At 34.0% G+C, this 17,342-nt stretch overlaps 1 protein-coding gene across 3 annotated transcripts in view; it reads left to right on the top strand.

Moving 5' to 3' along the window:
• The window catches only part of CTTNBP2 (cortactin binding protein 2), a 77,862-nt gene that overhangs the window by 37,628 nt on the left and 22,892 nt on the right, over window positions 1-17,342 (top strand). For all 3 annotated transcript variants that reach the window (XM_068189897.1, XM_068189896.1, XM_068189898.1), the window contains 5 exons: window positions 4,024-4,227; window positions 9,691-9,790; window positions 12,327-12,477; window positions 13,544-13,798; window positions 16,906-17,023. In XM_068189897.1, coding sequence (XP_068045998.1) covers window positions 4,024-4,227; window positions 9,691-9,790; window positions 12,327-12,477; window positions 13,544-13,798; window positions 16,906-17,023 — 828 coding nt within the window. The remainder of the gene's footprint in view (window positions 1-4,023; window positions 4,228-9,690; window positions 9,791-12,326; window positions 12,478-13,543; window positions 13,799-16,905; window positions 17,024-17,342) is intronic.

A 17,342-nucleotide genomic window follows, 5' to 3' on the forward strand; every position in this document is an offset into this window, starting at 1 on the left:
GATCCAAAGTTCGCTAAGAAAGATTGCTTTAACTCTACTTAGCTGTATGCTATTTTATTTTATCTTATTAATATAGAGATGTTATTTCAGTATTTCTTACTGGCTCCATAGAGGCTCAAAGAACCTTAATAACTTCATCTGTAATATTCACATAAATATTCAGGAGGTTATTTGTGTTCTACCCAAAATAATGCTTATATTTTATTGCACTTATTCTTCAATCTCATTTTCTTTATGTTTTTAAGGGAATTTAATCTATTTTGGCCTAGTCTTCTAGCAAACTGCAGGACTAAGTAAATTTAGAGCAATGGATATTATTCAAGTATGGAAATCATTTCCTTCAAAACTATATGCTAAGAAAAAAATGGATTTTATAAATATATATGGAAATAGAAAGATAAACCGAATTTAATAACACTGGTTTTGTTAAGATAATGTGGTCAGTAATACCTGAATTCATGCCACTTATTCCCTTTTTCAGCTTCTTTTTTAAGTATGACTTTCTTTGAGGTGAGAAACATCTAACAAACTACAAGTACTGCTGAAACCTCCTTCCCATATCTGCATTTGCATGTCCTCTAGGCACAGAATCAGTTAGTTTTATTAATGATCCAGTTGATTTTAATATGTTTTATTTACTTTTATTCAGAAAATGTTTAGAATTTCAGTTTTACATTCAGTTAAAGCAGAACATGGTTAAATTTATTCATATTTTCTTGTACAGTAAGTAGTGAGCTTCAATCAGAATTCTTTAATATTTTTAACAGTGACAAACAATTTTAACATTAAAGGACATTGACAGAATCCTTCATTTTCATACTTTTTTGTTGGTCAGTAAATTCATTCTTATTTCTTCTTACTGTGGAGTCAGAAGAATTGATAATAACCTAATCACTAAAGTATTATATTTATTAATTTTAATAGAGTTTCCCAGTGAGCTCAGACTGATTTAGGAATATATCAACAGCCTGATTTTCAGTGAGGAAGTGTCTTGGTTCTAGGAAAAGGAACTCTTCAGAGCAAACTTCAAATGGGAGCTCTGATCCCTGTCACTTAGGCATTCTGCTACAGTAATGTGATTGTATCTTCTTTTAGAGATGGCTGTTGTACCACGTGTTGCTCTTTTCATCCCTGCTAGAAAAAGGCATGGGCCTTCCTCATTAATGTTAAGCAGAGTGCACATAGAGACATTACAATGAACATTTATGGCCTGATTCAAAATCTGTGGCAGTGTTTTCATTAACTTCAGCAGCCTTTGAATCGGTGCCAAAATGCTTCTGCTCTGTTTGGATTTCTGCAGTTCAATGGCTGTAAGACTTCAAAATGGAAACAAATGTGGGCGTTTGGATTATCATATCCCTGGGATTTCTGCTTTCACTTTCTTCTTACTTTTGTGCTTTCTGTGTCACTCTTGAATGAAATATATTTTTTTATTTTGCCCATTTCTATAATGATTGATTTATTTTCTCTTTACAATTGGCTTTGAAGATAAAAGTGTGTGTGGTGAGGGGGGTGAAGAACTGATCTAGGCTCTGAAATTAACCATCTCACATTCTGAAGCTGATGCCAGAAGCTGTTTTTGTCTGTCCCTCTGCCCTTCATCACTGCATGCCCTACAAGCTTTCACAGATTGCTTCCCATTTCCTAACTTTTTGAGTCTGTAATGGTGTCCCTTATTTATTGGTATCTTCTAATGTTGGTGCATTTTATTGGATGAATTGAATTTTATTATACTGTTTCACATTATAATAGAATGCAAAGTTATATTTATGTTATTACTTATTTTTGTATCTTTATCAATAGAAGGTTTTCATTTAATTCTAACCTAGTATAATTAATTTCATCACTGAATTGCAACAACATATTTTCTTTTCAAGGAGCTGAAATGAAAATTAAGATATGACATAAAAAAATTCCTTTCATTTTGGCATTTTTCTTAAGGATGCCCCAAGAGCGAGCAAACAAACAAGCAAATAAACTACGTCAAAAATTGCATTTTTTTTAAGGAAAGGAAACCCAAAATACTATTCATATTACCAAAATTCCAGTGTTACTTGAATAAAAAATTTTAGTAACAGTAGTGCCACCTTGGCAATATCAACTATCAGTTAACGACCACAAAAGTACCATTTTAAAAACATTAATATATGTATAGCAACAAAGAATAATAAAAGGCTGGAAAAATAAAACCACTTTCACAATGGAAAAGAATACTGCAAGTTTTTCTTTGGACCTTAGGGAATTTTGTAAGAGTTAACTGTTCTCATATGGTGGAAGTTGAAGATAATATCTTTTTTGCCACTTAAAAGATACAGTTTACTTCGTATGTTGCTTATTGTTTTTTTAATAAACTTCAGAAACCCTCAAAGTCCTCTGACTAAAAGTATTGGAGAAATAAGTGCTACTAAGAGTATTAATAGACAGAAGGTAGCTTCAGAATTGAAGCTATAAGAAGATGTATGGAGTTAATTTTACAATTTATTTTTGGTTTAAATTTCGATTTATAAGGTAACTTCATAGCTGCAGTGATGACTTCTTACAGTGAATATAAAAAAAATAGTAATAAGCTAATAATATTGGGAAAATACTAAAAAGGTGTTTCCTTTAGATACTTCACTACTAAACTTAATTTAAATTGACAAATTTAGCTTACTCTAGAAACAAATGCTAAATACTCCAAGCATTTTTTTGTTGTTTTGGAGTTTCTTTAACTTGAATCAAATGATGTATTCTTCATTGGTGTTGCTCAGATGATGAATTCTTGTGTAAGTCTTGATGTTAATTAAAATGTATCAAGATCTTACAAGGTGCCCAGTCTATTGTTTCTGTAGAATTCTGTTGGAAATTTCTGTATTTCGTTTTCCAAAATGTGGATCAGACCATCCCAGCATACTACTGCTACTACCACATACTTTTTCTAGTTCAAGATGTTGGATAGCACTTACCAGCTTGAATGGAACTGAAGCTAATGCCCTGCAGCTCTTCTTCAGTCTCAAGCATTGCAAAACTGCATTAAAAGCTGCCTTAACTTGCTTTCTATCAAATTTCAGCCTCATGTCATATCCGATTTGTGGCCACAAAAGACAAAGTTATTTATTCAAAAGATAAATACAATGTATATTTTCTAAAGGTAATAGTGAAAATATAAAAAAAAAAAAACAAAACAACCCAGCTTTTCTCCTGTTTTCTCTTGCAGTCTTTGCTCAAGGAAGGATGCACAAAATATCCCATGCCTTATGCAGCAAACTTCATATTCTTAGCAAAGTCCCTACTAAAGCTGATAAGTAGTCAGCAGAACATTTAACCACAACTCCTAAGCTTTCAGAGTTTTGGATTGAATATTCTTTGTTAATGGAGTGACTTGAAAGCTTTCATACATGAATTTTGTATAACCTGTTATTCATTCCCACTGGAGCATTTTATAATATATTGTTTAAGTATCACTGAATAAAAGGAACATTATCTTAATGGAGAGTTCAATAGTAAATATATTTTTTCTGTATTACTTATGTAAATGGTTTCTACATTTTCAAACTTATGGAAAGGCACCTTAAGGGCTCTCTATGCAATTTATCTTTATAACTACACGTGAGTTATATAAATACTAAAGTTTGCACTAAGGAGGATAAAATTACATATGAAGATAAGTATTTAGTTTTGAAAACTTGTCTATAGATACTTAAAAAAATCTTCCTAGCATATTGCAAATAAATTAAAACTTATCTAAAACTTCTGTTAGCTTTGATAATACAAATTTTTGAGACATCTGGATGCTACTACCATTCACAAGTTTCACATTGACCTTTTGTAGGAAGGTCCTGTTCATTTGCCTTAACAAGTGTTACCCCTCAGTGCAGTTTTTATTCTTCAGAATACCTTTTAATGTGTAGACAAAGCACCATCACAAAACTTTGCTAAACTAACAAATGCAGTAATTTTGAAGATACTTTTTAGTACTTAAAAGAACACAGAAAATGCAGGGCTTATTTATGTGTCTCTAACTTCTGTTGCTTTAACTCACAGGCTGGTCTTCCTCCCTAACCCCTTTGTTAACAAGTGGTGGTCCTGTCCCCCTGGGTGGCAGGCCCACCCTTCTTCACCAAGCTGCTGCCCAGGGAAATGTCACTTTATTATCAATGCTGCTTAATGAAGAAGGACTGGATATTAATTACTCTTATGAAGATGGCTATTCTGCCTTGTATTCTGCTGCTACGAATGGACATACAGGTAAATTATACTAAGATCTAGTATGGCATCCATGTAAACTAGTGAAAGCTTACTTCATAAGTTTTTCATATTCAGTTAAGTCAAATGCATTCTTCTCAAAAATGTGAAATTGAAAGTGGGATATATTGATTATATGACCAAAATCATGCTGTAGCATATATATATAAGCAATGCTTCTTGAAGCTGAATTTTGGAACCCAGAAAGCATTTGAAACACAAAAATTGGTAGAATTCTGCAGGAACATCCATTCTAATTCTCCACTCCTTTCATATAAAAGCTACCAGATATTATCACCCCATATTCTGTGAAACACTAAAGATATTTTGTAGCAATAGGAGTTTGAAAGAAAGAACTTTCCTCTACAGGGATTAAGTAGCAAAGAATAGGTGGTAATCAGGGTTGTGATCTTCTGCAGCAGCAATGAAAATTATGGAAGATAGTGTCAGAATAGTGTGTTACTTGGGAACTAAAATGAACTGTCTTTATTTTTGAACTGAATGAAATAGCCTTCATTTGTTACCTAGGTTCTCCTGAGAAAATTAAAAGGTTTTTTTTTTTTCTTTCCCCATGACCCCAACCCTCCTCTGTATTGAGGAAGTAGCATTTCTGAGCCTTTCAACGGTCAGTCTTCATATTTTATGAATGTATTTATGGAATGCAGCAAGTATGTTACTAACAGATAGGAACTGCATGGATACAAACTCCTAGCAATAATTTCCAGACTTTTAACACAAGGCTCTCAAACAGCAGTTAGTTTTAAAAGTCCAGTGCACATTACTATAGCTTTTTCTACCTACATAAAAACCTCCAGATTCTTATATTGCAGGTGATATCATTATGCTGTTTTTGACACTAAAGATGAAATCCAGCAAATCCAATGGCAAATATTCCATTAATTTTTAGTAAAGTCGAAATTTTATTTCAGAGTAGAAGGTGGAACATAGTCCCATTAAAGCCACTGCGTTCAAGAGTACTTTTTGGTTTTATTTAATGAAATATTTATTAGTGACACAATTACAAACCTCTGATCCAGACAGTACATAGGTTATTTCATAAATATTTTCAAATATTTAAAAAATAAAACTAAAGTTAGGATTAATAAAACTAAAGTTACAAAATCTGCAGCTAAGCAGATAGTGTACATTTTTCTCACATGTTCAGGGTTAATTTTGCTACCAGGCATAGGGAAGGAGGAATTTTCATTTTGGTCAAAATGGTATCTTTTGTCTTTGCTTCCTAGGGGCTATGGGTTTTTGGGTTTTGTTGGTTTTTTTTTTTTTTTTTTTTTTTTTTGCAGAAACATCTGGTTCTTTTCGCCTGAATTTCTGTCCTGTTGCCAAAACCTTTAAAATAGTGAAAAAGTACTTTTTTTTTTTTTCCTTTGGTGATTTTTTCCTTTTTTTAACTTATCTGCAGTATTAAGAATCCAAGTTAGTTACATTGTGTGGATTTATTATTCTCCCCTCACTGAATAGATATTTGGTCTATTATTCTAGGCTTACATCCAGTTATCATTGCTAATATTTGTGGGGGACCATAATTGACCCAATTCTTAATAATTCATTATGTATTCTAAAATTGCATCAAAGCAAATGATTTTCAGTTACTGAGCAGCTCCTACTGACAGCAAAGGCAATTTGGTTCCTCGTTTTATTGTCAAAATTTCAAATAAGAAAGACTTGACAGAATTGTGCAAACCCAATAATAAAAACAAACGTATGCATATGCACCCTGTAATTGTTTAGTATGTTTTATTTTTTGAGATAAAAACTGTATTACAGAGGTTATAGTGTTGCTCTTCTATTTATAGTTGACAGGATGTGAAAAATACTTGGTTGTACAAATCATCACATTTCAGCAACTAAATGGATTTTATGAACTCTGAATGAGAGAATCACACAACAGCAGTGTTGATGTCTCCTTAATAAATTATATGAAAATTGAAAGGTATAGATCTATAAAATTTTTGGAGAAATATTTTTGTGCTTAACTTTATTATATAATAATATATATATTATATATATGTATATATATATAAAATCCTTTTTCATTACTTGTAGTTTGTTCTCAAATGGATATATGTAGCAATTCGAAGTGGAGACTTTTAAAAACAAGTTTACTTAAATTATATAGGCTTAAGAATGGATGTATAAAAATAAATCTTTTTAAAAGTGCTTTCTAATACCTTTTCTTAACTAGCCAGGTGGAAAGAAATGATACTGCTGTCATTTTAAGGATAAAATAATTTATTGTTCATATTTTTAAATGTGTTGAGTTGTGTTGTAAATGGTAAGTTTCTGTTGGTTTGGGTTTTTTTCCCATAGAATCATACAGTCACTAAGACTGGAAAAGACCCTTAAGATCATTCAGTCTAACCTTAAGACTTAACACAAGCCTACACTGGTGGGTGATCACACCATGATTTAATTTATTGAGAATATTTTTAACGTGGATTTAGTGACTAAATGGATTTTGAGATTTCTAAGTCAACCAACCAGATTTTCCTGTTTCTCCTGGAGAAGATTTCATGAGAAGAAAAGAGTAACTTTAGAACTGATAAAAGCAAGCATAATGAGTACCTCCCTTCAGAAAAACCATGTTTTGGAGATTCTGGGAAGAGTGAAAACTGAATGATCCCCACACATTTTCAGTGAAGAAATATAGTATTTGAGATGTGTAGATAACAAGAGCATGGTAGAGCACATTGTAACCAGCATGGTGGCTGCAGCTGTTACATGATCACAGCCCATTCTCTAGAAAAAATTGAGTTACACAAGAAAAGAGTACTGAAATATTCTGTCCTAATCTATCCTAATTGCAAAATGTGTAGCTTTCCTGTTTGGAATCAGTTGCCTTTTGAGAGCTGCAGCAAAGGGTTTTTCCAGCACATGAAGTTAATAGCAGAAGCTTTGTTTCCAACACACACTGTCCCTAATTCTGTAGGTCTGAGAGAGAGAAATGCACCCTAAAAATGCACACTTTCTTTGTATTTGAATGGACAGGAGGAAACTGTTAATTTCATTATTTAACCACTGGATTGGGATCGCTGAACAGGTTGTCTTGTCAGTCTGTCTTGGCTTTACCATTGGCAAAGAAAGAACTGCTTCAGGTCTATTGTGCACTTAATAACAGTAGTTCTCTTAGCTAATAGATCTGTATAGATGTATGATGTTGCAAATTGTGACCATTCACCACCACAAAGAGGTGGAGAAGGACAGAATGAAACAGTAGGAGTTCCTGAACCTGAGAGATGTGGAGAAATTGGACTCAGCTATGTGCTAATTATATGCATTTATGGTGTAATTGATTCTCTTCTATCCTGAGTATTTGGAGGCTGTGGCACCCTGATTGATAGAAAAAACCTGGAATGGTGTGGGAAGTAGAAAGGAGTGAGGTGCAGAGACATACAGCTACATGGAGTCAGCTTTGTCAAGCCACGGATGTATCTGCATGATGTTTGCCATCACTCTGGAAGAACTAACTACCCAGCTGTGGTGGAGAGCAGTAAAATCTCCAGGTGTTTATCTTAATTTGCTTCAATGTTTTGCTTTCGCTGTGACCAAGACTTTTAACTTAGTGGCACCAATGTCTGTCTAGTGCCTGCCCTTCTACCCAGTACTCCCCACTGCTTATTACTTTTATGGCAGACCAGAGTGAATGAGCCTGGACTGACCCAAATTACCCTTCTCCAAACCCCAGTAAAAATTCCATCCAGAAGACACAGGCATCTTGGAGATAATTGCTCTTTTACTTTATATGCCAACAAAACAGGTCATGTAGAGCTTACTAGCTCACGTTTTGCCTTATGCAAGTAGCTGTATTTCCTCATGGTCACGCTTATCCCTAAGAATAAAAAGCTGTTTTCAGAAGCAGTATTTTCACAGAGATAAGCTGCATCAGAAACAGCAATTATACAGACATAGCCTACCACCTGAATGATCTGCCAGTCAATAAGTGTGAATTAACCATGTCTTTCTAGACAGTGAGTCTTGTTCTGTGTGTTCATGGCTTTTGCATGGCTAACATATACTTTATGAATAAACAGCAGAGTATTCTAGCCAAATACTTGAAACTTCTAGATGAAAATTTTTCAACATCCCTTATAAACTTTAAAAGTATTTTAGGATGTCAAGCAGGAATCTGTATATTCAAGTTAATAATTTAATATAGGACCAGGATTGACCATGGAAATAAGAAAAAAAAAGTTATTCTTAGCAGAGTATTTTTGTTTTAAAAAGTGAATGAAACTATAATTTTATTTGAAGTGGTGCTATCTTACAATTGGAAGGATGTGGTAAGTTAGTTAACAGAGAGCTTCTTTATGACAAAATAAATTACAAGTCAAGACCTGGTAACTTACCGTGACAACCAACTTTACAACAACAAAAAATAATTTAACATCAGATTACTTACTTCAAAATTAAAGAATCCAAATTTGCAAAATAATAACTTAGATTGATTAAAAATGTTCTTTCTTAATGGTAAATTATTTATTCAATCAACTCTACAACATCTGTATAAGTATTTGAAAAAATTGTAACAGGAGTGAATATATTGAAGAATGGTATAGACTAGTCAGATTTCTAACTAGTTCTTAATATAATTTTCTTATACCCAAGTCATTCTTAATATATGTTTAGTTCTGATATCTAGAGTTAAACTTCACTAAGAAAACTTGGGTTTGGGATTTTACTGAGTGCTGGAACAGCATGCATTAAGCTTGCTCAGAAATCAGGTCAGGAGTTTGTAATTGGTGTTGTAGCTGAGCTTATTTTCCAAGTAGTAGTTTCAATTACAAAAGACTTGTTTTATTTTGGTCTGGAGCCAATTTCAAGAATGAGGAACAGATCAACTGTTTTCTTCAAAGTTAATTGCATCAAATGATATTCCAATTTGTGGATGAAAAGCAGTCTAATTACTATGTAATTAATTATCTTAAATTAGCTGTAGGGATGATGGAATCAGGCTGGTACTATTTTTAGCATGTGGTTTTGGAAATATATGAATGGGAATGGTTTGGGGAGGTTTCAGTTTTTCAGCTTATTTAATTTGTCATTGCAATCACAAGTCAGTGCCCTAAAATAAAACTGGCCAGTGTGTTGCTTGAGGTCTGTGTGGCTTGTGAACATCTCCCCTGTGGCTGTCATATTTGTCATGACTGCCAGTAGGCAGTGATCCCTTTAGGAAATCCTGGAGAAGATTCCCCACTTGGGAGGTAAAATAGCTAACACTGTGGGAGTTGCCTGCAGTAGGCATGTATTTAAATCCCAGCAGAACCCAACCCAAGCCCTTTTTGCAAAAGGGTGGTGATGCCCCTGGGAGGCAATTCTCATCTCTCTCCTGCAAACTTCTTCCTGAGCTTTTATTTCAGTCCCCTAAGGTGTGATGTGTAGTCCAAAAGTCTGGCTGATTGTTGCCACTTGATCTTGTTGACTTATTCCATGGTTCTGCTCCATTTATAGATTGTGTGAGATTGCTGCTGGCTGCAGAAGCACAAGTTGACGCTGCTGATAAAAATGGCTTTACACCCTTGTGTTCAGCAGTTGCTCAGGGACATGTCAAGTAAGTGAAGCCTTTAAGATTTTGCCTGTCAGCTGTTACTCAATTTTATATTATCTTTACATTATATACTTTTTCATTACATTACTGTTGCATTCTTATGTATAAATGTATTCAACTATAATTTATTGAAAACATCTACTTAAATTCATATTCTTATACCATTCTGATTTTAATATTTTCTATTTGTTTTGTTTCCAATTTCAGCTCTTAAGGTTACTGAGCATGTATTCTCAGCAATTACAATGTGGTACTGGTCTACATGGGCATCATACCACTGAATTTCTTAATTTTCTTTGCGTTATTAGCCATACTGTAGGATTAACAGAGAAAGGGAGAAAGAAATTACTTTTGCACTGATATTTTTTTCAAGCATAGAAAACTATGAATATCATGCTCAGAGGCATATAAACATCTGAGTTTTCTCCTGAGTGATATAGAAACAAATACCTTACACCAGAAAACAAGGGTTTTGTAAGGTTTATTATATTCATATTCTCTCACTAAAATAAATATCTTAACACCTTATTTGAATAGAAAGCTATTTATTTCCCTGACTTACCCTCACAACACTTTGCTATGTATCATCAGCTGTGTTGTGGTATTGCAGACGTTATAATTCTTTTTGCCTTAGACTTACTTATGTAATATGATATCCCTAAACACACTTTTTGCTTTTACTTTTTTAGATACTGAACATGAACTGAATTGTAAAATTGAACATAGAATGACAGGGCTAGCCAAAAATGTCAGAGACCACAAATGGTTCAGGCTGTTTGATTTGTTGGTCACTTCAAAGTTCAGGCACAGAAAAAAAATCTATAATAGGTGGAATTTGGGGCAACAGTATTGTCTGTCTCCTAATGTGGGGTTAATGACAGCACTAAACTGCTCTCAGTTGCACGGTAGGTATCTGTCATAGATTTGCTAACTGGTCCCCTGTGACATCTTCATTAACCTTGTTCCTGAGCCAAGACAATACTGTTGTTCTAACTCTAGAGAGTCAGAAAGTCAGAAAGAAAAGTCAGAAAAAGTCAGGAAAAAGAAAAAAAAGTCAGAAAAAGTCAGAAAAAAAAATCTAGGTTTTTGATGTTGGTCCAGTAATATCACCAGATCAGAAACTGGATTTTGGATAAACTTCCAGAATAATTTCCCATGCAGTCCAGGCCAGGATGACCCTGAACTTGAGGTGGAAAGTCTATATAGCTTTCCGATATTCACCAAATGCAATGTAAAGTATCAAACCAGATATTTCTAACCTAGCAGACTTAAAACTTAATCTTGAATTGCTCTATGGAGCCCTTCTTAAGATGTTTTTGTGACTGTACAGTTAGGACGTATGCCTAACATTTTTTAAGGCAGAACATTATTTTTATTTGTACTTTTTTTCTGTTCAGTTGAGCATTTTTGGAAAGCGTAGATAAGTAATTCATATCAATGCCATGTGTTTTACTCTTCTCTAAAATGAGTCATTTTACCTTGAATTTAACTGATTTTCTGACTGGACAAAAATGTATCAAAAATAATATTCTTATATACTTGTGATTTTTTTAGTATATAGTTTCTTATATACTTATATTCTTATATATATACCTTACATTGGTGTAAATATTTTGTCACAGTATATTTTGTTACAATATGGTCTCCTAATCAGTAGTTATTTGGCATTGCACTAACTGCTTTGAGGCTTTATTGTTGATAAGCTTTCTATTTTTATGGACTGATAAATATTGAGCTGGAGAGCTGGGAACTTATTTTTGTTAACAGTTCCTGTTTGAACTGTAGAGTGAATTGACTGGCATTAAGATTTTTGCAAGGTCTTAAGTGTTGTTGAAAACATAGTTTGGGTAAGGGAAAGGTAACCAACCCTGGCACAAGAACTGGGAAAAAAAAATGGACCTATTGCTACAGGGCTGTGAGAAAGTACAGGAACTTGGATCTGAATGCCCCAGCCCCAAGTGAATTGTTCTTCAGCACTCCATCTAATCTTCCATCCTCCATAACCCAGTAGCTGCTGGCAATACACCCAAGCCATCCTTCTGGAGTAGTCCCCATTCAGGGATCTGGATGGTGTGTACTGCCAGGTACTTCCATTGCTGTTTTGCTGCCCCCACCAGGTTACTTTCCTAAATGAGTGTCCATTTCTCTGGTAAAGCTAATGCTAGACCTTCATTTCATTTTTTCCCTTTTCAATTCTATTTTAAATATCAGTAGTCAGAAATGCTTCTCTTTTTTTGCTCAGCTGAATGTTTTTATTAAGCAGTTGTCATCAAGTTTTTATCAGTCTTGTGAAATTGAGTGGTTTACATTCACAATTTTTAAAGGCAGCTACAGTAGTTTAAGATTTACATGTTTAAAGTAGCCTGTCTTTATACCTATGTACAAAATTATACTTTATACTTTTGTATATGCGTTGATCACATGTAGATCTGTATCTGTAAAATCAATACTTTATTTAAAATATTTAAATGTCTTAAGTAATAAAGAGGCATTGTGTGTCTAACATAAGACAATTTTATTGCTTTATTGTTTGCTGTAGATGTGCAGAATTATTAATTATGTATCAGGCTGATATTAACCATGCTGCTGAAAGAGGACAGACACCTTTGTACCTGGCCTGTAAAAATGGAAATAACGATTGTATTAAACTGTTGTTGGAAGGTGGAGCGGATCGAACAATAAAAACCAGTGTAAGTTAAAATAGTTTGTAAAGTTACAGTGCCTTGTGTAGTACTGAATATTGGCATTAAAACATTTATTTAAACTTTTCTTTAAAGCTGGACTAAGCCATATAATTTAAAATTAGTACTTCGTTATTTTCATCATACTTTCTGGTTTTTTTTAACTGTATATTGTCTAAAATCTCCTAAATGATGTGACTTTCATACTATTTTCCATAATTCAGATTCCATTGGAAATTTGCTGCAGGTTTTCTCTAGCACTAGATTTGTAAAATGTTTCCACTTTTTATGTTAGGATGCTTTATTTTTGTCCTTGAAGAGACAACACCCCAAAACTTTCTTGCCAGTATTGTAAAGTCTCATATATCACAAATGGCAGAATAGGGCCAAAAAAAAGTCATATCTAGAGGAGAAGGGAAGGAGGACTGTCTCAAAATTAGTGCCTACATAATTTACTTTTTCAGGTGCTGTTCTGAATTTTTTTTATGACTCTGATGTCAGCAGATTCTTACAACAATAAATGTGGGTTATAGGTTGTTCCAAAATACAGCACAAAGAGTAGTAGCTTCACAGAGCATTCTACTCCTGCAATTATTACACTAAATCTTTTATCTTTCATTTATTTTGCAACTGGAAAGTAAATATATTTGACTTGGAATGAGAGAAAGTTGTGATGTCAAAATTGTGAAACTGACTAATAAATGGATTAATGCAACATGAAACAATATTAATAGTTGGAATCATTTTTGTTTGATGCATGGGAAGGAAGCAGTTTACTAACAGCATGTGAGCCCTGTATCATTTAGAATCTTCTAAAAATTCTAAAGGTTTTATCTGTTGGATTGTCCTTGGAGAAAGCTGTGCAATTTTTTTTCTTCTACATTTTCTTCCCTCTCTTCTACCCAAAACACATACAAGCAACTTTATTTTCCCAGAGGATTATTATGTCACTCTTGCTTGTCTTCTTAATTTCTAGACAGAACCTTCTATTCACATTCTTTGCTGATACAGGTCTGCAAACAATTTTCTATGTGTTTGGTGGCAGTGTGCTTTTTGATCATGGTTTCTTTTTTAGGATGGCTGGTCACCAATTCACGCAGCAGTGGATTCTGGTAATGTTGAAAGTCTCAAGCTCCTTATGTACTATGGAGAGCCGAACAATGGGAACTGTTTAATGGATGCAGAGCCTAATTTAGACTACTTTGATTTGGCAAAGAGAGAAGATGACTATAGCAGTAGAGTAAAGCCTGTTGTTTCTGCAGATCTCATCAACCATGCTGACAAAGAGGGCTGGACTGCTGCCCATATCGCAGCATCAAAAGGCTTTAAGGTTAGTCCATGTGAAGAAGTTACAGAAACCTGATAGAATTTAAGCAAAATAAATCCTTTTCTTTTATCTTTGAAGAATTACAACTTAGATGTCAAGTCTAAGTTTGTTATCTAATGTATAGGCCAACTTGATTTAACAGAGACAGACCTCCAGTGGACAATTTGTCCCAGAATCCAGGTGTCAAACTGAGTGAATTGTCATAGTTAAATGTCTACTTCCTATGGGACATTAGTAAAAAGAGGAAACATCATTACTTGAGATTTTCAAAGTTAAGGTGAGATGAATCCCACCCTGAATACCTACCTATTCATTGGATGTCATGTGCTTATAGATATTAGATGGACATAATTTTGAGTTACATGTAGGAATGATTTCACTAGGAACAGTTTTTCCTCTCTGAAGGAGGGGAGAAGAAGAAATTGGAGAACCAGATTTGTGCAGATACATTGTTTGATTTATTATTTTGGGCAGCCTTTTAAGGAGTCAATGAAACATTTTTGTGAGTTTGGGATAACTGATATCATGGAGGATGACATGACAGGTCCTACTGATAACAAACAGGAGGATTTCTGGAAATTTAATACCACTTCTTGACATCAGAGGCTATACACTTATAACACTGGCCATTTAAAGGACTTCTTTTTATATGGTAGCTGTCAGTCAGATCTCCCTGTAAAATCTTTACCCAGGAGGAAAATAGAGGGTGCTAAACACAAAAGAGTGAATTTTAAGAAAATACAGTCTAAGACTTCAAAAATCAGCTTGTGTTTACATACTTAGTTCAATACCTGTCATTATGTTTGCTTTTTTCCTGATAAATTTCAGTTCAAAATAGATATGTTCAAAATAGAGACAGATTTAAGATTCAGTTTAAGTTACGGGTTTCTTTTAGGGACAGCCACTGCTCACTCAGCATTTTGCATTGCAACTAGGCAGTGTTCTATTACCAATGTCTGTTAGGCAGATGCAGATTCTCATTCTGGTTTCCACTCATACAAATTTAGATGGAGTTTAAGGTATTTGCTATAGTCTGAAAATACCTAAATAATGTGCACTATGTTGGCTCTTTCTGCAGTAATATAATCCTCAGGAACTTTGAATTTAGGTTTAATTTGCTGTCTAAAACTGCTTTGACTAATGATCTCTGAAAGTTCTGACACTGGAAGTCTTCATGTGTGTCTTTCATTAATAACTTTAGGGTTTGAGTTTCTAAGCACATTCCAGTCAACTGTTTAATAAGATCTCCATTTGGGGTTGAGGGGAGTCTCTTAGGTGATGAAGGTGATATACAGATAGCAATCAGATTCCTGGTTTTGATGTTGCAGAGACTATAAAATTGTATTTGATTTAATGCATTTATTGACTTGAGATATGTTTGGGATGTTTAAAAGCTAAAAAAGCTTAATAGCCATCTCCAAGTGCTGTTAACACTTAGACTTCATTCTCTAATCCATTATGTACACTGCATGTCATTCATTCCAGTGCATGATAGCTGCATATAAGCAGTGCTGACACTTGCATCCTCTTGTTTTGAGATAGGTAGGGGCCGTTCTTTACAGATTAATTCTGCTAGGACATCTTAGCTGTTATTTCATAGGCAGCAGAGACAACAAAAATCCTCATTTTACTAAGGAAATAAGCTTGATTTCTTTGTTCTGTCACACTTTTTCCTGCTTTACTTCCCATTTTCAGCCTCACAGTTCAGTCTTCAGCCTTCTGCTGTTCACTATTCATTGCTTCTGTTTGAGAGATAGTGTTAACAAACTAACTTGGCAAGAAAATATGTGCTTTTTTCTGCTTGATATCCTTCTGGCTAGCTTAGTGAGCTAAACATTTTTTTTAAGTACTTATAGGTTCTATAACTACAGCCTGGTAAAATTTCACCTCACAGGCAGATATACCTTGAATGACTGCTATATTTATGAAAGGTCTGAGGGTATCAGATACACTGACAAAGCTACAAAATAGGTTACACTATGTCAACCTGAAACTAGCTCCTATTCCACATCAAAATACTCAATAGCTGCTTCTCTGTGTTTTTAAGGATTGGTTTCTCTGCTATGGTTAACCCCAAACATTGCCAATACAGTATTAACTGGTATAATTTCCACTGGCTTCTTTTTTTTACAATATGGATGTGTCTTTAAAAGCATAGCTGAGGTGGAAAAGCTTTCATGGAGGCCGCCAGTATTATTGCAGAGTGATGGTCATTAGAAGCAAGAACTTGATCCTTTTTCTGATTGCTGATCAATCAATTTGAATGTAGTTTTATGAGAACTCTTTTATCCCACATATATTTGGGAGGATCTGTATAGTGAATATTTTTTCATGGTCCAGTGTGATTCTACCAATCCAAATTTATATGCTAGTAGCTTGTTTCTAATTTCAATGATTTTTAGTTTTGTTGAGCATATGACATTTTTAGAGGGCATCATGTTGTCATCCACAAGATGCTTGTGCTCTGACTTAATAAAAATAGATTTTCATATAGCTGCATTCTTATGATGCTTGCAGAATTTCAGGTTTCTGCATTCTGAAATTCTGCCAAAAAAGAAGTTTGCAAGGTGATTTTAAAATTATTCCTTTTCTGTGTCCCACTCAGGTGTCAGTCATGATGGAAAGTCCTACTTGGTGAATTACAAAGTGAAAACTGATTTTATGGATTGTTACCTAAATAGATTCATTTATGAGTCTGTATTAAGGTTTAGAATTACTTATTTAGTGTTGCTTGAACATTGAGGCCAAGATGTTCAAACCAGGATAATAGCTAGGTTTCTGTCTCCTTATCAATACCTAAACTAGTGGCCAGATGCAAGAATTTCTTAATTCAACTAACTAGCACTTGATGCTCAGAGACTGTAGAAGCCTGGCCCTTTGTGTTCTGCTTTTTTATAGTCATTATTTGAGACTTCAAAGTCTGCTATAAAATATTTTTAGTCCTGGCTTTTAACTCTGTGAGTAACATCATTTTATATATAGAAACTCTGAACTTGATTGTCTTTGGAAATGCACATGTAAGAATTTTAATTAGGAATCTAACTGCATATTGGTAGTATGCTTTAGTGCAGCAAATGAACAAGTAAATAATACAGTTACTACCTTTTCAGAACTGTCTAGAAATCCTTTGTAGCCATGGTGGACTAGAGGCTGAGAGAAAAGATAAGTGTAATCGAACATTGCATGATGTTGCTACTGATGATTGCAAACATCTCCTAGAAAACTTAAGTAAGTAAATGCTATCAGCACTGCATAAAAATGTTTTTAGTAAAGAACCTGTGGGGAAAAAATGATAAATATGAAAAGGGTAGTTGTCACTCTTTTGGCACCACAATATTAAGTTACTTTGATCTAGCAAGTTTCTATTCTCCAAATTCTGCAAAAGCATATGATAAAATTTTGTTGGAGGTTATTAAATTCCTCATGTCTCCTAAACCATTCAAAAAGATGATACATACTGTACATTTGCAAATGTCCATATTCTCTTAAAATTTCTGAATTTAATATTAGTAATTACTTTTTCAAAAGCTAATGCCCTTCTCTTTTC

This window comes from Anomalospiza imberbis, chromosome 5 (assembly GCF_031753505.1).
Source record: "Anomalospiza imberbis isolate Cuckoo-Finch-1a 21T00152 chromosome 5, ASM3175350v1, whole genome shotgun sequence".
Taxonomy (NCBI): Eukaryota; Metazoa; Chordata; class Aves; order Passeriformes; family Viduidae; genus Anomalospiza; species Anomalospiza imberbis.